Source organism: Pituophis catenifer, unplaced genomic scaffold (genome assembly GCF_029215685.1).
Source record: "Pituophis catenifer annectens isolate HBS135680 unplaced genomic scaffold, rPitCat1.0.hap2 SCAF_3, whole genome shotgun sequence".
Classification (NCBI taxonomy): domain Eukaryota; kingdom Metazoa; phylum Chordata; class Lepidosauria; order Squamata; family Colubridae; genus Pituophis; species Pituophis catenifer.
In genome coordinates, this window is record NW_027256883.1 from 159,277,144 (window position 1) to 159,300,013 (window position 22,870).

At 37.0% G+C, this 22,870-nt stretch overlaps 1 protein-coding gene across 4 annotated transcripts in view; it reads right to left on the reverse strand.

The window, feature by feature from the left end:
* The window catches only part of RNF220 (ring finger protein 220), a 335,380-nt gene that overhangs the window by 20,035 nt on the left and 292,475 nt on the right, over positions 1-22,870 (reverse strand). For all 4 annotated transcript variants that reach the window (XM_070941405.1, XM_070941407.1, XM_070941406.1 and 1 more), the window contains 2 exons: positions 22,309-22,364; positions 20,896-20,974 (listed from right to left, as the gene is read on the reverse strand). In XM_070941405.1, the coding sequence (XP_070797506.1) occupies positions 20,896-20,974; positions 22,309-22,364 (135 nt within the window). The remainder of the gene's footprint in view (positions 1-20,895; positions 20,975-22,308; positions 22,365-22,870) is intronic.

Below are 22,870 nucleotides of genomic sequence, written 5' to 3' on the forward strand. Positions count from 1 at the left end.
GTGCAGAAAATGTATAAAAATTATATTCAAGACAAAGTTGTAATAAAATATGGATATAGGTGAAAGTTTCAGTGCAGTCTTAAGAGGACACAACATACTGTATTTTCCGGCGTATAAGATGACTTTTTAACACATGAAAATCTTCTCAAAAGTCGGGTGTCGTCTTATACGCCGGGTGTCGTTCTCCTGTAACCAGGCAGACCAGCCCGAAAGGCTCTGACGCGCCTTAAATGGCTCTGACGATCCAAGCCCTGACGATCTGCTAATCAGGCAACTCAACTGGGATCGCCAGAGCCATGGAGAAGGAAAAAAGTTTTCCCCCTCCAGCTTGCTTACCTTAGCTGCTTGCCTTGCTTCGCTTGCCTTGCTTCGCTTGCCTGAATCCATTCCATCAGCAAGCAACTCCCTGCCTACAATCAAGCAGGCAGGGAGTTGTGGACTTCAACTCCCAGAATTCCTCAGCCAGCAAAACAAAGCTGGCTGAGGAATTCTGGGAGTTGAAGTCTACAAGTCTTAATGTTGCCAAGGTTGGAGACCCCTGTTCAATCGGGTAAGTTTTTTTCCCCTTTGGGATCTTTAAAAAAATAGTTAATTGGGGTTTTTTTTAGTTGTTCTTTTTTAGACCTAGTCATTTAAAGTTTAGGAAGTTTTAAATTTAGCTTTCATATAAAAATAAAAATAAAATAAAATAATATTTGTGCAGCTTTCTGAAATTTAGTGTGTTTTTGTAGTGTTTCACTCTAACTACACAAACACACAAAATCTCACAAAGCTGTATGTGGAATTTTGTGTGTGTAAAGTGTGAAAGTTGGGTTTTGGGGCTTTTTGTGGCTGTGTGAGATTCCTGCTTGTTTCAGGGGCCATTTTGGGTCTAGCACAGCTGCTTTTACATTGTGGGTGAGCCAGTTGTGTTGTGTTGTGTTGTGTTGTGTTGTGTTGTGTTGTGTTGTGTGTGTGTAAAGTGTGAAAGTTTGTTTTTTTGGGCTTTTTGTGGCTGTGTGAGGTTCCTGCTTGTTGCAGGGGCCATTTTGGGTCTAGCACAACTGCTTTTACATTGTGGGTGAGCCAGTTGATGTTTTTTAATTTTTATTTGGTGTGCGTTGGAAGAGGGGTAGTCTTATATGGCGAGTATAGCCCAAACCCTATATTTTAACAGGAAAATTCGGGGGTCGTCTTATATGCCCAGTCGTCTTATACGCCGGAAAATACAGTACTCAAACTGGAGATGAAAGCATTAAAAAGCTTGTACTATCAAGATCCTGTGTCAACGTCAGTAACAACAGCAGAATATGTAAAATAAAAGTTTTATCCAATTTGGATTCTTTTCACTGGCAGTCATGCAGTTTTGTATATTAACAAAAGCAGCTCAAGTATCAAACTGACTAGCTCACTCCTGTCAGCCAAAACATTTACATCTTACAATAACCTTCCATATTTAACTCGTTAACTAAATGCAATGTAGATGATACTGCTCCAGTTCAGGCAGCAGCAAGAAAACAAGCTGGGTCAGGCCATGCAGAAGAGATCTCTTTCAGCACTCAAAGAGTTATATGGTAGCTTTACCCTGAAAGAGGGTAATTAACGGATCTCTCAAACCTGCTAAAGTGGAACATTTCACCTTTGGGGCTGCATATTCTGCCCAGTATTAGGAACTTATAGATGTAAAATATACAGTATTTCTGTTAGTTTGGAATTGCAACTATACTTAGGTATCACATAGGGCTTACAGAATGACTGAGGCAGATGGGAGACTGGCCATAGCTAATGTAGTAGTCCAAGCACAAATTACATAACATGTTCCCCCCGAAAATAAGACCCTGTCTTATATTTTTTGAACCCCAAAATAAGCACTTAGCCTTATTTTTGGGGAGGTCTTATCATTTTGAGGTACGCGGAGGAAACTAGAGGAAACGGACGTTGTCTTACCTGAATGTCCCTTCTGGGCGTGCTGCTGGAGAATGGTGGGAACCGGCTGCGCATACGTTTAAATATTTTCGGGGAGGGCTTATTTTCAGGGGGGGGGGCTTATTTTAGCACATGCGCTTAAAAGCCCGATTGGGGATGTCTTATTTTCGGGGAAACGGTAGAATATTCAGTTAACAACCGAGACAGAATAGGGTTATATTTATAGGCCCAATACATAGACTACCCTATTCATCTGGAATTGAAAGAGAATGACAGAATACATTTTTAAAATCACTTAATATAGAAGTTAGCTTTCTCATTTGACACAAGAATGTCTACTGCTTGGTACCTTTGTAAGCTAACCTTGAAAAAAGTCTGCTTTGGAATCTTGTGAAGGAATGCTGCCTCCATCGAGGAACTGGCAAGAATTCTAATGTTGAAGATGGGTATCCTTCCATCTTGATTAATGTACTCTTTCTAGGAACATATATTCAGAATTCTGTTCACCTATAATTATAGTAGTGGCTTATTCTGGCGACGTGCCCTAGCTGCTGGTTGCCAAGTTATGAATAATGCAGTGTTCCACGGCCTAATTTCCATGTTCTCAGCTGAAACTTTGGAAAATGCTGCATGCAAGGGTGAGTATCTGCAAAGCAGAGGCCCTCTGTGCCACAAGAGCCTCTATTTTTATACTTGCTTGCACAACTTGTTAATGCTACCAGCTGCTTGCCAAGTTTGGAGTTATCTGTTGACTAATTTAATCTTCATGCAAAGCAAAAGTGTTGAGTTGCTCAACTCACAGAGGAATTATTCTTCCTCCACTTGCATGCTCTATCACAGTGCCATGGCAGGAAAGCTTACTGTCACAAGAAAACATTCTAAGCTGCATTTAGCCAGGCCCCGGTAAAGATTCCCCAAGGAATTGCTCTACAGAAAGATTCATTATGCTGTTTTCACACCCCTATCCCTTCACTAACATGGAGTTTCAGAATGTCTTTGCAGGAGCAGAGAATGAGTCTAGGAGTTGGCACACAGCCTTCTCTGCTTCCAAACTTACATACTAGGCCTGAATCAAACTGCACACAGATGGCACAAACCATCAATGCAAAGAGTAAGAAGCTTTTGAGTCAGCATGATTAGAGGAATGGGTGGGGTTGCCAAGTTTAGTAGCTGGGATCAATTTTTTAAATTTTATTTTAGAAGGGAAAGGAAGAACTTGCATCAAAATTCTAAATGTGTAATTTAAGCAATATGCACCACCTAAAAGTCAGGAAAACACATCGTAAACTGAGGAAGCAGTTGATATGGAAAGATTCTACTCTTACACTGAAGCAATGGTGGCTAGTTTCCCTCACATGCCAAACTAATGTACTTCACTCTTTTTAAAAAAACAGGATAACATGCATTTCATAGAATCAATCGAAGAAATGTAAGCAAACTGTTCACAAAATGGCAGAAACAGGAAGTCTTATCATGTTAACAAAGTTACATGAAATTCTCAATAGTCAAATGAATACTAAATGATCATAAAAAACTCCTGGATGATGATATGAATCTTGCCTGACAACACAAAACATTTGGGTCAGGTTTTCATAAAATTTTATAAAGTTCTGGAATGTTCCAAATAAAAGCTATGCAGACACTATATTTGTGATTCACAGAGGTTACAATGAAGAAAGAAGAGGCAAAATTAGATGGGGGAATCAGAACATGTTCTTTTATCATCAGTGCTACTAAAGACACTGTTATTTGAATCACTATTGTGGGTTTCAAGTTGGCTTGTTGCATACATTGAACATTATTTGATTTTGGATAATACAATAGCAGGTAATAAAAAAATCAGAGGAAGCACTCAGAGCACTGCTTCTCTAAATCTTTCCATCTTTTTTACCGTAGGAGTCACCATAGGCGACATATTCTTCTTATGTGGTATTAGTATGACTTTGTATGTGTGCAGTGGGAAGAGTAGGGTGGGCTGCACATGCTATATCACATAACCAGGACGGAGGGGACTCAAAATGGAGCAGTCACAGCATTCTGAGCTAGTATTGCCCACCTATCTTTCCTAGAGATGCACTAGAACAGGGATCTGCCCCACGGGGTGCTTAAATCTGGGCTGCAGGGCCAGCCTGGAAATATCAAAGGACTGGCCTGTGGTGCTTCTGCCGCCCAAAACAGGCCACTGGGGGGCGCGTGCGGCCCCTGTGCGGCCCATTTTTGCCCTCTCTGGCCTCCAGCAGCACTCTGCCGGCCAAAAACGGGTCGCACAGAGGCCCCGTGCAGCCCATTTTTGGGCAGCAGAGTGCTGCTCAAGGCCGGGAAGGCCGAAAACGGGCCACGCGGAGGCCACACAGGGCCTCCCTGTGGCCCGTTTTCAGCCAGCAGAGTGCTGCAGGAGAACTGGATTACAATTATGTGGCCTCAAGTAAGTGCCTTATCTGGATAGAAAACAAGCAACATCCTATGTGAATACTACAGTTTAATGCCAGATTTTACATACTGTAGGTCCATTTAATCTACAATCAACAATCTAAAATTGACAGCTATTTCTATTTACTATTCTGAAAATTTATCTCTGCTGTTAGATCTTGTATTATCATGTTATTTATGCTATTATATTTTTATTATTAGTTGAATAATAAAAATGCAATAGTATAAACAGCTTTTCTGCCTGGAAAAGCAATTTACTATTAAAAATAGGATATAAATTTAGAAATAAAAAGTTTAATGAAGTATGAAGAATAAGTAATAGATGTTTGTCAGTAATATCTGGTAGAAGAGATAGGAAAATGGTTATAGTAAAGAACTGTGGAAAGAAAGAAGAGAAGGGGGAAAAATGCATTTTGAGCCTGTGGCAAACGCCCACCATGGCCATTCCCACCTCCGGCCACACACACACACACAGGTCAAACACAAACCTGATCCAGCCTCAATGAAATCGAGTTTGACACTCCTACACTAGAATAACTTTTCCTATGTAGCCCCCAGCCAGATCTAGCCTGTTTTTAAACTCAATCTTCCTTACATTGGCTTTACCTACTACAGATAGCCCTCAACTTACAACAGTTCATTTAGTAACCATTCGAACTTCAACAGAGGCGAAAAAAGTGAATTATGACAATTTTTCACACTTACAACCCTTGCAACATCCTTATGGTCATGTGCTCAAAATTCAGATGCTTGGCAACTGATCCATATTTATGATGGTTGCAGTGTCAACCCAGGGTCATGTTATCACCTTTTGTGACCTTCTGATAAGCAGAGTCAACGAGAAGTCAGATTCACTTAACAACTGTATTACTAACAACTGCAGTGATTTGCTTAAGAACTAAGGCAAGCAATGTCATAAAATGGGGCAAAATTAACTTAACAAATATTTCACTTAGCAACATAAATTTTGGGCTCAATTGTGGTCGCAAGTCGAAGACTACCTGTATACAACATTTGGTCTTATTGTGTCCCATTTTCAGAGATTTATCAGGCTGCTGGGCAGAGTCCTGAGGAATTTCGTAATTCCTTTACAATTTCTGCTAATCAATAAAGCATATAAGCAGTCCTTGATTTATGACTACTATTGGGACCACATATGCTGGTTATAATTCATGATAGTCATAAGTCGAGCTATTCACGTGACGGGACCTGATTTTATGACTCTTTTTACATCAGTTAAGCAAATTACAGTTTCAAGTCTGAATCATGAAGCCCTAAGTCCAAATCAATTCTGCTGAATCACTGTTTTTGCCAAAACCAGGACCCAGCAACCAGTTGTAAATGTGAGTAGATTACCAATTGCCTGATATGCAGTCATGTCCATGACATTTTATGACAGCCGGAAGTGCTTTACAGGCTGTCAAGAATCCTTTTAGAAGCTGTACTAATTCCAAATGGTACTTAAAGCAACTGTAAGTTGAGGGCTACCTGTAAATATGATTGACTAATGTTACAGAACAGTAAGCTTGAATTTTTGAGGCGTGAATAAATCCCCATTCTAAATAGTTCAATTAAAAAAAATCACAACTGAGAAGAGCCAATTGTGCCAAGTTTAAAACAAGAACTCTAATTGTAGCAGTGATATGAAGTAAAAGCTGAGAAAGCAACAGAAAGTTAAAGCAACAAAATTCTCTCCTTTTAAATACAAGGTGGAAGAATGTAGAAAGTCCATGAAAAGATGACAGTAATGATGTTAATCAGAATCAAAGTACAGTGTTACAACATTCATTGTGTATTAAGACTTTCCTATAAACGAAAGGGATCTCTTGAGCCCACAGAAGGTTACTGACCAAACAATATGTGTGCTTCAATTACTGAGGGCCCAAGAGACAGACTGATAGCAATATGTATGCTACCTTAGCTTCTCAGATGTTTCTTACAGAGCAAACTTCAGTAAACATTTCAGTGCTGATAATATTGATAATACTTCCTGTATTTCCAAAGAGCAGTGGTAAGAGAAGCCAACTCTATAGGCACAAGCTCAAGTCCAACTGGAATAGCAATGTATTCTACAATTGACAAATCTATTGTCAGGAATGTTTTCATCTAGGAAAAGCATGAACGATTTGATAACTGCTTGTGCCTATAGCTATAGCTATGGCTGGCCTTGTTAAAAAGCAAAATACCTCCAGTATTGCCCAATTCTTGAACAGTGGCATTGATACAGAATCTAGAAGGGTTGTCCAAAGAGGAACAAACATTTGGAGATATATGATGGATCGAATTATTAATGTCACATGACATTAATCATCTGTAATCTGTCCTTAAGATGTTACAGGGAGTATGCCATGTGCTCAGGTGGAAAATTTCTCAGTTACCAATGTTATAAAATATGATCCCATGTGGGAAAGTTACTGAATATGAAGAATGAAATACAGTAGTAAAATTCCTGAACCCTGACATTCAGAATTTCAGATCAGCACTCTTTCTAACTACTGTATGTTAGGAATTGAATCCAAGTGTTAAGGAATATTTGGAAAACCTCTAAAGGAGACCAAGTTATTATCTTTCCTATTTTTCTTCTGTATCTTACTTTATTTCTTTGTGTGTAGTTGTTAGCTTTGTAAAAAAAATTCTATTAAAAAGTATATGCAAAAGAGAGTGTTCCAGAGAACTGAATATTTTGAAGAAAATCAGGTGATGAGACATAAAAGAAAAACTTCTGATTGATCCTTTACAACCGCACTCTCAGTATCATCTGCATGAGCCAATCACAATTTTGCTAGATTCCAATGATTGACCTGGTTGGTTTAACAGGATGGCTCAGAAGCCATACCACATGCAACTGGCCATAATACAAGACAGCTCAGAAAGAAGGAGGAGGGCCCATTAACATCTTCAAAAAAAAATTGGCTGTCTTTTTACCTGCTGTTCTAATGTTTGCTTTGGCTTGTTGATTTGATGTGTTGGTAATTATTATTACTGTAATCTGTCCACTTTTGATTTCAATTTAGGCATTAAAATTTGCATTCACAGTTCACCTTGGTTAGCTGCTGAACTTGGTTTATTTATATTATTATTACACTGTTTCTTAATCTGAATTTTAAAAAAATGCTTAAAATTGCTATTTTTTGGTTGGTCAGTTGAAAGATTTGCTGTTAATATATACATATGTAATAATTGGCTACCGGTTGCCCTTCGGGTGAGGTTCACGGTGCTGGTTATCACCTACAAAGCCCTTCATGGCCTAGGCCTGGGATATTTGTTGGACCCCTTGCAGCCAGCAACAATCTCCAATCGCCCGGTGCGTTCCCACAGACAGGGCCTCCTCAAAGTGCCGCCAGCCAGACAGTGTCGGCTGGCGATCCCCCGGGGGAGAGCTTTCTCTGTGGGCGCACCCACCCTTTGGAACCAACTTCCTTTGGAGCTCCGGATGGCCCCTGACCTTCGCTCGTTCCGCCGTGATTTGAAGACCTGGCTGTTTCGCAGCCTGGACTGATGGGGGGTGGGTGGGTGGGTTTCTTAACAGATTTTAAATTGATTTTAAATTGTTTTAATTTGGACTTTTAATTTTATATTGTTTTAAAGTGCAATTGCGATTTTATTGTTGTGAGCCGCCCTGAGTCCACTGGAGATAGGGTGGCATATAAATCTCATTAAACTAAACTAATTGTGTATGATGAGAAGTATAATAGACCTTTTTCACATTAACATTTTGTTAATTGCTAATGATTGCTAAAATCTGTTCTGTAAACCTCCTGCTTGTCATAATACAACATTGTTATACAACTTTTCCTTTTGCATAGGGCAGCAGCAGGAGCATTCTTCCAATGATCAGACACAGATGCAGTCTTAATATATACATATACTAGCTGTACCCGGCCACGCGTTGCTGTGGCCCAGTCTGGTGCTTCCGCTGGGCTAAAAGAGCGAGGCTGAAGTTCCAAACTCTCCATGAACATTTGGTGGGCGTGGCCAACTCGACGTCACTCACTTTCATCAGTCACATGACAGCCCCCGAGCCACCCTGCCCAGCTGGTGATTAGGGCAGAGAACCGGTTGCTAAAAAACAATGGGAACCACAAAATCCTCCCTCTGTCTCTCCCCCTCTCTCTTTGTATCTCTCTGTCTCTCTCTCTCCCCCGTCTGTCTCTCTCTGTCTCTTTCTCTCCCCCCTCTGTATCTCTCTATGTGTCTCTCTCTCCCCCTCTCTCTGTAGCTGTCTCTCTCTCCCCTCTCTGTATCTCTGTCTCTCTCCCCCCTCTGTATCTCTCTATCTCCCTCCCTCTGTATCTATGTGTGTCTCTCTCCCCCCCTCTCTGTATCTCTCTTTGTCTCTCTCTCTCCCACTCTCTCTCTCTGTATGTGTCTCTCCCCCTCCTCATCTCTCTCTATTTTTCTATGTCTCTCTCTCCCTCTCTCTCTGTTTATCTCTGTCTCTTCTGCACCCCCCGCCATCGCCCTTACCTTACCAGGCCTGAATGCAGTCATGCCATAGTTTAATCTCTCCAGTTACAATCTCTGTCTGCAGACTTTCCATTTTTCAACAAGCTCACAAAATTTATAACTTTTGTGTACTAACATTTATGGCATTCCTTTGAATTCTACTTTTCCACTTGATTGCTATAATTCACATAAAATTTCTATAATGCTTCTTCCAGCTTCCATTGCTTCAATTTCCTTCCATATCAGTTCATCACTTTTATTTTTAATTCTATTCATTGCTAGAACTTGCTTGTTGACCCCTCTTCACCCACTTCCAAAATAATTTTTCATTTTCATAAAAAAATTCTCTGCTTCTTAATCTTAACCTTATTGTACGTATTCCAGTAGAGAGAAGTTCTCTGAAGATGGGCTCCAGTATGAATCCGAAAGCTCGGAAGAGTAAAACTCTGGTCTCAGTGACCGACACAGATTCAATCTTGTAACCTTATTGCCTTTGACCACATTCTTCTCAGCTACCTTTTTTCCGTGTGTACTATACAATGTCTTTTTTCTCATCTTCATTTTTTGCAGTCATGATTCTTTCATATTCTTTTTTTCACCCACAACATCCTTCAATTCACCAAACCTCCTTTTTTCGTATCTCCCATTAAAGTAACTTTATACACTTCTGTGGCACTCTGTAACAATTGTTTTCATTCTTTTTAAGCAGTTTGTTCTGACCTAGACTCCCTTAAAAAGCAGGAAGCAGGAATTGATCCCAGCAAAACCTCTTTTATTTATACGACTGTGAATTACTTTCATTCATAGTCAGCAAGGTTTGTCCAAACAGTTTTTCAAAGGAATATTTATCAACACACTGTATCTCATTTGGCAAGCTGCCACGTAACTTGTTTCCAAACGCAGAGTAAGGTAAAACCTGGCAGAGTCTCTTAGAGTCACGAACAGAACTTTCCACTCTTGAAACTACCGAACAAACAAATTGTTTCCTACAAAAGCCCCCTCCCTGTTCTTTCCTTTTTTGTTTCCTATTGATATGGGCAACAAGTTTGTAAATTTTCATGTCTTCATTCATTATCTAACATGGTAAGTGGGAAGGGAACATAAGTTTCTAATTCCCTTTTCAGTTAAGGTTTAATTGGAATTGGAATTTGTCTAAATCAAAATAAACTTTTTCATTTAAATTATACTTTGGCTGAAAAGGCAAAATTGCATATTTTCTAAAACTCTCATTTAGTTAAACCATAGTTTAAACAATCAGTTTGTCTAGATTTGAACAATACAATAAATCAGTTTCAGAAAAAAATAACAAATTAGAGACAAATTTTGATGAGTAGAATAAGGCCATTTATGACACTAAATAATGCTAAGTTGATTTAACCTCAATTCCAAAACCAAATGATAGAGTGACTTCAAAATGCTATTAAATGTGAGCAAAACACAGGTTTCTCTTAGCTCCTTGTAACTGTGTACAATTACCACCCAGATGCTGCTGCTTAATGTCAAATGTAAAATCCACCCTTATATTGGGTATGATGCAACTGTGGCAAATTATGCATAGAAATTCTTGCTTCCATGTACAACATTTAGCTTTTACACTAAACTATTTGCTTAGCTAGGCTATTTGCTTCTTATCAACTTAAAATGAAGCAATTCTATGAAATACTGCATGGCTAAATTAGGACTAGGTGTTATCTATAAACAATGAATAGCAATTTAAAGCTCACAGTTTGCTCCTGTACAGACATCGCTCAGTTTCTAAAATTCTTCAGGGGGAATTATCAGGGGGAATTAGTATTTTCTAAGTCCTGATTTCCCTCCCTTGTGGACTCGCTCCTGTATTTCATAGAGAATCATAATTTATTTGAGTGAAATACGCTTATCAGCATTGGCTTCATTTTGATATAGCCCAGCTGAGCACAGCAGAGACTTTTTTTTTCTTCTAAGATGTCTTACTCCCTTTCCATAAGCTCAAGACTGACAGTTGAATTTCACACTGTAAGAACCCCCCATTGATTTTTCACTTGTAAGGAACAACTCTACAAATTAAAGTTAACAGCACTGTTGAAAATTTGAAATATCTCAGAAAGGGAATAGAAAGATACTCAACTATATCCTCCTTCTGAGGGGTGCTATATGTCTGCTGGGGGAAGGGAGACAGAACCAAAGACAACCAAAGAAATTTCCACATAATTTTTAAAAAAATGAAAAGGGACTTTTCTGATTGAGCAAAATATTCCTAAAAGGATCATAAAATGCTAAGTTATTACTGTAAGAGAAAAGACTTTTTTAGGGGCTTGTATGATAACAAAATAAAAATAAAACATAAATCAAGTCAATTACCGTAAATTGAGGAAAGAGAATGCTGTTTGTTTCTATACACTTACACTAATTTCTTTATCTGTAGCCATATGCAACTCTTTTTATCAGTTTTATAGACGGCAATCTTGGCTAATCTTAAAAAAACTAAATCAAGTTAAGACTTATTTTAAGACGTATTTGGATGGGAAACCACCACGAAACCTCAGGGCCGCTATCTAGACTGACAAGTAAAACAAAAAGCCATACTGAAATTGCATTGGCAATCCATTTCTACAATTGTTATCAATAGAGGAGCTGTGGTGGCACAGTGGTTAGAATCAGTATTGCAGGCTAACTCTGCCCACTGCTAGGAGTTCGATCCTGACCGGCTCAAAGTTAACTCAGCCTTCCATCCTTTTAAGATCAGTAAAATGAGGACCCAGATTGTTGGGGGCAATATGATGAATCTGTAAACCGCTTAGGGAGAATTGTAAAGCACGATGAAGTGGTATATAAGTCTAAGTGTTATTGTTCTGTGTCCATGAGGTTAACACAAGTCAAATTCAATTAAAGGCACACTTTATGTTATCCTATCCACAGACTTTTATAACAGTAATCTAAATGTTAAACATGAGTCTTGACACAGGTTTTCAGTATCAGTGGAATGTACTTTAAAGTAATTAGGAAACCATATGCAGCAATTCCTACAAAAGAGCACAGTATGTTAATGTACAGTAGTTCCTGAACTCAGACACCTATTTTTGAAGCTCAGAATTTAATCTCCAAGAAAGTGGCGAGCAGCAGAACATTCAAATTATCTTATAACTTGGATTAAATGAAATTTCACTCTCCTATTTTACTCTCTCCAATTTCCAAAAACACTTTTTTAATAAAATTGGTTTACTTTGGGGCTGCTTACAATCCCTTGAGTTTATACAACACTGCAGAAATTTTTCTTTTATATACTACACATCATACAGCAAGGTTACAGAGACATTTGAAATATGGTTTCTAGGAAAAGAATTATAAAGCCAAACAAAAATAATAGATGAAATAATTAAACATTATCAGCAATACACTTTAATGTTCAATATAAAGTATGAATATTTTGGGGGGTGGGAAACAAATGAAAGGGAAGGAAAGAAAGCATCATTAAAATGTCCTATGTGTTTTTAGCTATTTTTTTCTTATTTGTTGATTTGTATTTTTTAACTTTCTAAAAATCTGTTAAAAATTTACAATCACAAATGCACACAGTTTATCTCAGTTATCTTTAAAGGCTAGATCTTGTAGCAGATCTTGATTCTGAAGCTATAAACAGAATTTGCAGCAAAATATTTGAGTTTAACTGGGACATTCATTCTGTGTGTGTGTGTGCGTGTGTGTGTAGGGAGGGAGAGAGATTGACTCATTATTTGGATTTAGAGGAACCCAAATCATGTACTAGATTTCAATCTGATTAGAAGCATAAATCAGGATTCACTGAACCTTCCTTAATAAAAAAACTTGAAAGTGTGTGAATTAGTTGTTATAAATGTTGCTCCAAACCAAGTCATGTATGCGTATCCTGAAGGTGATTAATGTAGCAAGAAGTACTGAATACTTAAATGACCAGACTGAGGCTAATACTTTGCAGTCAAACATGTAACGGGGCAAGAGGGATTTTCATTTCTAAACATCTACATTTTTGTTGTCATTTAAATTCTATTTTTACCATGCGGCCTGGTTTTTCTATACATTAGTATATTAGTCATCAAATAATTATTGATAATTTAAATTCTTAAGCAGTTTTGTGCTCCCACTGATGAGATTTTCTTCTCTATCTTACAAAGCCTTTGTAGTAAAATTATTTTATTAAGTTGTGAACTATTAGTTGACGTGACTTTGTTTCCATATATTTTATTTTTAAAATTGGTTAAACCTTTAACACAGCAAACTCTCCCACTTTTGAAGAGTTGGCTGAATGATTATTCTCAAAATTCTGTCCTCTCTTATGGTACATGGATGGAACTGATTGATTTGGAGGCTTGTCCATGGCTTGCATTGTGCTGATTCATATGACTGAAAAAGGATTAAGTTAGATAAATTCATTCTCATATGGTAACTAGTTTTCTTTGCTTTCAATGAAGATTACATTGGAATGGAAAGTTGCATAGAAATAGCTATCTTGAACGAAGTGCAATTTCTATGTTGTGTTTTATATCTCCTTTTTAACAAAAGAGGAAAGACAGAGAGAAAGAGAGTAGGTATGAAAATGGATTTTTCAGGGTTTCTCTCCACTTTATTTTTAACCTTGGAATAAATAAGAAGAGGCTTCTGCTGAAATCTGAATGCTACCCCTTCCTGAAAGGAAGAAATATAGTGAAAATAAAAATAATCCATTACATTGGAACAGCTTAACATTCCAGAAGCTTCTAGCACAAGGATTTTCAAAGTTTTTCAGGCCATAGAACCTGTTAGTTTAAAAACAGTTTCCCAGAATCCACGATCAAGAAGCAAATCTCTAGACATAGAAAATAGGCTGTGCTCAGTGAACTTTTTCTTGTTGCATTTAGTCTCCCAATGAGTTCTGAATTTTCAAACAAAGTTTTAAACTTTGTTTAAACTTTAAACAAAGATTAAAAGCCTTTATCTAGCAGATAAACCCCTGGATTGACATTAAACATTGTTTCCATATTCTTAAAAGCAAGAAATGAAAACCAATTTTTAAATCAAACTAAACAACCCATGACCAGTTGGGTCATTATTGCAGGTATTTTTTCTTTCTTTATTTCTTTTTTTTTTATTTGATTTATATCAAATCAAAGCTGGGCTGGTGTAACCCCCCCCCCAACCTTAGATATTTTTTAACTGTAAATGGATTTTAGTCGGGAGGTTTTAAATTTTGGGCCAAAATTTGTTTAATTCTTTTAAAATTTAAAATTTTGTATTGGGATGTTTTTTTATTCTTAGCTGTGCACCGTCCTGAGTCCAGTAGGAGAAGGGCGGTATAAAAATTTAATAAAATAAATAAATAAATAAATAAATATGCTGCCCTTCTCCGAAGACTCAGGGCGGCTTACAATGCATTAAGGAAGATTCCTCAATGGCTTCTAACGTACTGGAAAAAGTTATTAAAAATTCAGGGAGATATTTAGAGATGTATCTGCCTTGAAAGTAGCCCACATTGCACTGTTTAGCATAATATCTTGTACTATGTCATAAAACACATAATAACGAAATTTATGAAATTTGCCAATTTTCAGACATGGGTACTAACTAGATGAATGCATCCTGTAGGTCAGCCCATTTGAGGCATCTGTTTGAAAAAGTTTTGCCCTGCAAGTGACAAATTTTTTCTCAGTTAAAAGTTACATACTCAAGAATCTTAGTAGTATACAGATCTGAAAAGGAAAAAGGTTACTTTCACTTTTGAAGCCAAACCCTTTATTATGTATCTGAATAGATGATCAGACTATGCCTCACCTTTTGGGAGAGAATTTGGGAAACTAAAAAGTTTTTTTTTCATGTGATTGTGCAGATACACATTGACCTCACCTCTTATAAAACCCTTTTCTAAACCAAACAAGCATCTTGCCCAATCAACCATGAGAAGCATGAAGAGTTATATAAAGAAGATAATTATAAAGGGATTTAATGCTTGGTGAACTCAAATTGCTAAGGCTTATGACAAAGGTAGCACACATGCTTGCTTAACTGGCCCAGCGCCTTGGCTTTGCTCTTATGTAAGCGGCACAGCTGGAGCTGCATCCCAAATGAGATTTGTTTTATGGAAAAGAAGAGTGTACCCCTTTGCTCCTGGGAATGGCAGCCAGTCCCACCTCCCTCTACTTTTGCTCCACTCCTGATTAATGATCTTGTCTGCCTGATTTATGACCCACCCTGGCAGATTAGAGTTTCCCTTTCAACCACCCCCTTTCCCCCACAACCTCAGAAGCCACGGCCACACTCCGCTGGAAATATTAGAGAATTATTAAATAAACATTCATACGTCATGTCTCTTCCCATCCTGAGCTCATCCTAGTCAACACTCGGCAGCCTGGGCCTGTTTGCTTTTCATGCTGACAACAAACAGCTGGAGTGATTCATGGAGAGGCTGGCTACAATGTTTCATGTCATATATCATGCTAGCAGGGCTCTCTGCCCCAACAGAGATAAACTGATCAAGCACAACGGGCTGGAATGAATTTATGACAACACAAAATTGAGGAAAACAAATGGGAGATGACCCAGTGGGGCACTAACCCAGACTCTTTCCTTGGCCTGCAATCTAGTTTGGTGGCAGAAAGCAAAATTGAACATTGGCACTGTGAATTAAGAGGCTAGCTTCTTAACCCCGAAAAGCCTTGATTTCAAGATGGCACTGGGCTATGTGGCAAGCATCTTCGGTAGGGGAAATTGAAGTGTTGTCCTGTTTGCCATCATCACATAGGTAGAACATTCTAGAGCTGCATGTCACTGCCGAGATTTAGGGGCCAATAATGCAGAAAAAAAAGCCATTCTATAATGGAGATAAGGATAGTAAGTAAGAAGTAAATATTACAATAAATCTGCATCTAATTTTAAAATTGTAATAAAAAGGGACAAGAATTCTCCCAGGCAACAATTGTTTCCAATGGCAGAATAAGAGACTAAACTAGAAACTGTAAGCTCCAACTATCAAATGAAACAGTTCAATTTTACAAATACTTCTTCCTTCCCCAGCCCACCCTCCAATAATACTGGAAGAGATTAACAGAAAGATAAGAACTTCAGAGAATATCACAACTAAGGTCAAATCCTAAAACGCCCTGCACCCTTATGGAGGAGTATGGCAAATTGAAGACATCTTCACAAAAATGAAGCCAATAACTGAAGCAAAGACCAAGGATCTGGCAAGTACATCAGTACCCTGGAACCTCTCAAAGTAAGAGGAAGACAGGAGATTGCCTACATGTGCTCTGGAGGGCTGCTTCTCATGAGGAGACAGCAGGACAGTGGTTTTCTCTTGGTTTGGCTATCTTGGCTATTGGAAATCATAACAAAGGTAAGTTACCATATTTTTCGGAGTATAAGACTCACCTTAGTTTTTGGGGAGGAAAATAAGAAAAAAGCTGATTGGTGGATGGATCGGCCTCCCGGAATACTCCCAAATCAGCTGTTCCCAGAGGTGAATTTTAGCAACAGGTTCCTTGATTGTAAGCTCTGTGCCTTGCTTTTTTTTCTGCCTTTGAAAGCCTCCAAAACAGAGCTTCAGAAAAAAAGGGTTTTTTTCTGAAGCTTCTTTCAGAGGCTTTTATTCTGAAGGACTATTTGTACTCTGTTCAATCTCCTTTCTTTGGTATTGGTATGTAGATTAACCTCTTCTGATCTGTTGGTTATTGTGACATTCTCCAGATTTGTTAACATAGTTTGGTTAGATCCTTTACTGATTCTTCTTTTGTTGTTTGCCATATTATTTTAGATAAAAGCCTTTCAGAGGCTTTTTTTTCTGAAGCTTCTTTCAGAGGCTTCTTTCAGCCTCTGAAATCTGTTTGTGAGGCTGGGCGGGGCTACATTTGGTGTATAAGATGCATCCAGATTTTCACCCTCTTTTTTGGGGGGAAAAGGTGCGTCTTATACTCCAAAAAATACAGTACTTATGATTTTAGAAATTGGACCTTAGAGGGGACTAAAGATTCTAAACAGAAGGAGGAAAAAACCCCTGAAGCCTGTCACTTAATACTTCTTACAAAATGACACAAAATATTATAACATTAGAAACATTAAAAGAGATCTTTGAAAAATGGAGCCAGAAAATAATATCAACACTATCAATAATGATGCCTGCTTCTACAGATAATGACCCAAAAATGTTAATGATGGAGTAATAGGTGTAAAAATAACTATATTTTTAAAGTCCCAAAAGGGAAACTACAAATAACAAACCAAGAGAATGATTTGGAAAAGGGCGTTTTACTGGATATAAAGAAGAAACTGGCTAAAGTTTAAAAATTAAAATGGAAATACTAATAATAAACAAAGAGAATGACCTGGAAAATGTTTCCTTATTAGATTTACAAAAGAAACTTGTTAAAGCTATGAAGAAAAAGCTCCAAAGAAGTGTGAGGATAAAGAAACATTGAAGAGAATTAAAATCCTATAATAATATTTGGCTGAATTAAAGATTAAGGCAAAGGAAGGAATGTAAATTTGGTTTATTTCATCAAGATTAAAATATGATTCTTTTTATAAACTTCTGGACTTTTTGCTAATATCAGTATTGAAAAGTTTATACTTTAAAGATTTGCTTATAGATAAGGGATGGGATGAATATATATCTTTCTGTAACTTTGGGGGGGGTTAAAGAATTACTAAATTTGTTTATATTTGTGATAAAGATTGGAACTCACTTACTTACATTTTTTTGTTTATTTTTTTCCCTATACATTTTTTCCTATTCTTTCTCCATGTTTAGTTTCTTAGTTAATACTATTATAATCATAATTTATAATTAATAAAATTATATATTTTTAAAACAACCTCCCAGGCTTTGTATAAAACTGTCTAATTCTTTGTATAAACAGTAGCATTCAATTTTAATAAATTTCTTTTAAAAAGAAATATAACAGTAATAGATTTAAAAATGAAGGGATAATTTATGTAATAAACATTAAAAAAACCTCTTTTTAAAAATCGGTCCTCTCAGAGTACCACAGTTCTTGTAGAATAATAAATGAATTGGGCCAATGACAGTTATTATACCAAATTCAAGCAGCAACTGAGGAAGTTGGATTGAAATGGAAGCTAGTTAAACAAAAAGCAGATCCAAGATTATACTCAAGGGAACAACCAGCAAATTCATCTCTTACTGAGGCAAGTTGTTTGACATGCCAGAGATTTAGCTCCAAGAAGCCTACAGCACATATTCCATTAACTTTCAACCCAAGTACATTAGCTTTGCACCAGAGGAAGGGCAGTTTACTGTATTGTATTAGCTAATTAAAAAGATACTCTCCATACCAAGACTTTGTTTTGGAAAGAGGAAAGAAAATGAATGTCATTCTTATAAAAGTAGGATCAATAAAGAGAATCACTGCTAACTCCATTAACCATTGTTCTAAGTGGGCAGCCCAGCTGACACAAGTGATAAACCATGTGCTTCTAAACACTTTTTAAAATGCTAATCAGACATTATATGGAGCTTAACACAATAATCAATAATGTCCAGATTTAAAAGCAAAAATTAAAGTTATGAACAGAAGGAAGTGTTCCCATAGAGAACCCGCCACAAGCACCATCCAAAAGAAGAAAAATGAAACCAATTTAGCTCCAGATTAAGAGCGAGGAACTAGAGATGAATCAATTTAGCTAGCTGGGCTGGGTCACCATATATCATGGCTTGGCAGCGCAGGTGGAAGCAGCTAGACAGTAGGAATATAAAAACCTCACCACCTTTTTGTCAGGCCCCAAGGTCTGATACTGGTTATCAATTAAGTTAACAGAACCCACCTCTTCACACACAGCATTCTAACTGTTTAACTATCACAGCAGCAACAATTTATCACACACAAATTCTAGATAAAGTAGGATGAAACAGCTATAATCTTTGCTTCTAACTACTGTTTTCTGCTCCCAATGGAGTTAAGAGCCTCTATCTAATACTAGCAACCTATTTCCAGAAGGGATATTTTATGAAAGAACTGCTGTCAAGTGCAAGAAATGGTAATTGGCTTTTACTTTTTCTGAAAGGTTACAGAGGTTGACTGTCCAAGTTTAATTTTGGTCTTTGAAAGTCAAAGGTTTCTGAATGTTCCATGATAGATCAGGATTTGTCACAAAGAAGCACCAAGTCTATATTTCACAGGACAGAATTATTGTATGCATCACTTAGAAAAAGTTTAAACTCCTCCAGGCAGCTCTGAATGAAGCATTTAGATAATGTGATCAAGGTGATGCTACCAATTCATCATTTGGACAAGTGTTTTTCAATTTTAAAGGCTAAGATTTGAGAAAACTGATAATTTTCAAACCAATGAAACTGATAAGACTCCTGGACAAGTCAAAAACTAAATTCCTTTGCTTCCATCAGAGGTCCATAAACTGATCATATGCCACCCACCTCAAATGCTGGTTTGTGACCCCAGCCCTATTTTCTCCTAAAAAGTAGAAACAGTGCGTGCTGTCCCAGATCTGAGTGTCCCTGAAGTTTTAACTAATGTGAACCCGAATTGTTGAGGTAAATAACTCATGTTAACTTCCTGCTCTTCCTTGCAGTGAAGAGTACAGAGAGAAACACACACTACGTTGGCACAGCTTAAAAGCTGCACTGTGGCTCTCTCTCTCAAAATTCTCTCTGCTCTCCCCAGCTGTTTATAGAAACTACTACCAAAAACTTGCTAAGTATAAGGCACCATCTAAACCAAAATCCTGCATAGCTCATTAGGTAAGATCTGGCTCTAGCAAGTGTTATCAATTTGTCTACCTCCACAAGTTGTCTCCAAGACAAGTCAGCACAAGGAAAAATATGTGTGTTATTTCCTGCTCCAAAGTGCTATTGCTCCAGTTGTTTTTAATGTGGACCATTCTTCTTGTCGTCTAATGAAGTAGCAGCTTTTAGTAAAATCTGCAGTAAGATACACCACCCTATTTCTAGCATTTTAGTTACAATTACCTAATTTTTCCCCTTTTTTTCCTGAACTCCATGCACTCTCTTAAATTCATGTTGTATTTATTTCCCCTCCATTTTTCTTTCTACTTCAGCCTTCCTTCAACTGTTCACCACTCAAAGCTCAGTACAATACTCAAACCGAAGACTATACATACTTGCCCAACGTAAAAGACAGCATTATTAGCTTGCTGCAGAATGTTGTGTTCCTGCAAAGGCATTTCAATATGCATTTCCATGATTAAAATGTGCATATGTACCAGATTATCCTACAGTAATCTACTCAATTCTTAGAACTATCCAGATAATGCATATCATCACTACTAACAATGTATTAGTGCATAATACAGTCTAAAAAGACTTTACATATATTTGCCATGATATTTTTCTTTCTTCAGAGGAATATGTTTTTAAAAATGGGTTATCTGTGTGAACTTGGTCACATCTTACATAGTATGCACAGCTAAAAAGGCCTCTTGCACTTGTATTATTCTATGTCACATAATGAGCAATTTAGTTTGTTAAGCATTTCTATGCTGAAGATTTCAATGCAATCAATCTACATTATACCCAGAACTCACAAGAAATAAGCTTAAATATCACTGTATGTGGCCCTGCCTGACTGCAAGAAGATGGGACAGTACTGTGCATTGCTCTGAACCCCTCTTTTGGTTTGTCACTACTCTTTGTAGAGCAAAATGATCTGTCTCATGTTACTCATTCCCAGTGGAAATGAAGGTTAAAATAATCTAATTCTATTCTGGAGAAAGGGCATAACGAGTAAGTCTTTTGAAAAATAACACGTCCCAGGGGGAAAGAAAAGGGCAGCGTTTTGATACTATAGAGAATTTAACACAAGGATAAGATTTGCTATCATCCCTCTAAAGCCTCAGAAACTACACTGAGGATCTAGAAATGAAACATAAAATCATCTTTTAGAGCCAATATACCAAAATGGATTTTTATCTTTCTACAGATATGGAATTCCTGTAAAGGCTAAAAAAAAACCCCAAAAGGATATGAAAGAAACCCTTTGATTTTCAGCTATGAGAGTGCCAGCTTTAAAAGCTGTGTCGTTTCAGTTGAAAAAATATATATATGCCTGAGTTTTGGATAGTGATAAGCTGCAAGGCATCTTCTGTAATGTTGCACCTTTGACCATCAAATATATACAGACAATTCATACTTACTTCTCTATGTCACTGTTCTTGCAAGTCTTTTGCGCAGGCTCTTGCTTACTACCCTCCCCGTTACTTGTTGATGGCATTTCTATAAATAGGAGGAAGAACTCAATCAATGAAGAAAGTTTATTCAAATACATATCGAACTACAGCATGAGTAAAAGCCTCTCTTCTAAAAATTTAAACACCTCGTAAAAAAAGCAAGAATGCTAATCACACAATAATGAAGTTGAGTGCTAATTTTAAATCATCTCAATTCCAGAATGATACAAACTGGTAATCTTCAGAAGCCTTGGACTATCAGCCTTTGTTATTAACTATAATGGCTGCTGTTAAAGAAAACTGAAAAAAATCTGGAGATCACAGGCTTAATTATTCTTATTCTATTTTTTTTAAAAAAACAGTTTAGTATGGAACATGTTTTTCTATCAGCATACCCAACTGGACTAACTCAAAAAAAAATAATAATCAAATTTGTCAAAATTACTTTCTACTAACATTTTTTTCAGCTATATACAAATTAGAATTTCAGAATGATTATACTGTAGATGTATACTGCTGGAAAGCCAACATCAGAGAAAGAAAATTGGGTTTTGACTATTACTTCGAAACCACAGTGGCACAGTGTTTAGAATGCAGTACTGTAGGCTATTTCTGCTGACTGCCGGCTGCCTGCAATTTGGCAGATCGAATCTCACCAGGCTCAAGATTGACTCAGTCTTCCATCCTTCCAAGGTCGGTAAAATGAGGACCCAATTTGTTGGGGGCAATATGCTGACTCTGTAAACCGCTTAGAGTGGGCTGTAAAAAGCACTGTGAAGCAGTATACAAGTCTACGTGCTATTGCTATTTTCTCCATTTAGATTTCATGCGCATATATTATTTTGTTCAAATAGAAATACTGAACATGTATAAAAATTAACACTGTTTTGGGTTCCATAGTTTACGCTATTAAATAGGCATACTTTAATTCTAAAAGATTGTGTTAAAAACCTGTAACCTTCTTTTCAGAAGAGGAATCATTCCTAAGCAGCCAACAGAAATTAGAATAAGATGCATTTAAAAAGGCAAGTAAAATAAAAGCAGGATAACCAGTCAATTTTTTTAAAAAAACATTAAATAGGTGAAAACTTATTTATTCATATTCAAAGATCTTTTTCTGATGTTGAATACGCTGAAGGCAGAATATGAATGATAAATATCCCTTCAAGCTGATTCTATGATTTTACTTAAGGTTTGGTTGTCCTAATGCATTTATCACCATGTCCAAAAAATGGATTTAAAACTCTGAATTATACTGTATACAAAGGAAAGTTGAACTTCGTCATAAATGTAACTCCCAAAAATGGACTCTAAAATATTAATCTTCAGTCTCTATGCACCTACTAGGCCAACAAACAGCCTGCTACATCTTATACTCACCATCACTTGCCCATTTAGAGAATTCGGGTGTTATTCTGGTACTAGGAGTGCCACCACTGAAAGAAGCAAGATAGCAATCAAATATTTGTTACAGGACAAAAAAACAGACCTCAACCATACATATCTAGGATTTAAAATGATTTAGGATTTTAGAATTGGCAAGTGCTTTACATTCTAATTATATATTTCCAAATTGAGAAAACAATTATTTCCATTTAACAGTTTAAATATTTAGTGTAAATTTTCTATGGCTATGTTTAGTTTCTTGGTAGAATCGAAACTTGACTATTGTTGGTTTGATTTTTTGTAGATAATGAAACATGATTTTTCATTTCTTAATATAGTTTAGACACTCTTATTTTCTTAACTAATACTAATAGCTTATTTTTGTGTGTTTATCAGGGAATTTCCCAATTTTGGAAGAAACGAAAACTACTCCATTTCATCAGTTCAAATTAATTCCATTCTTACTATGTCCCTTAGATCTGTCTTAGTTTAACACAGCATATTAATTGTAATTTGTGAAACTACAGATAGTTCTTGATTTATGATTCTTTAATGA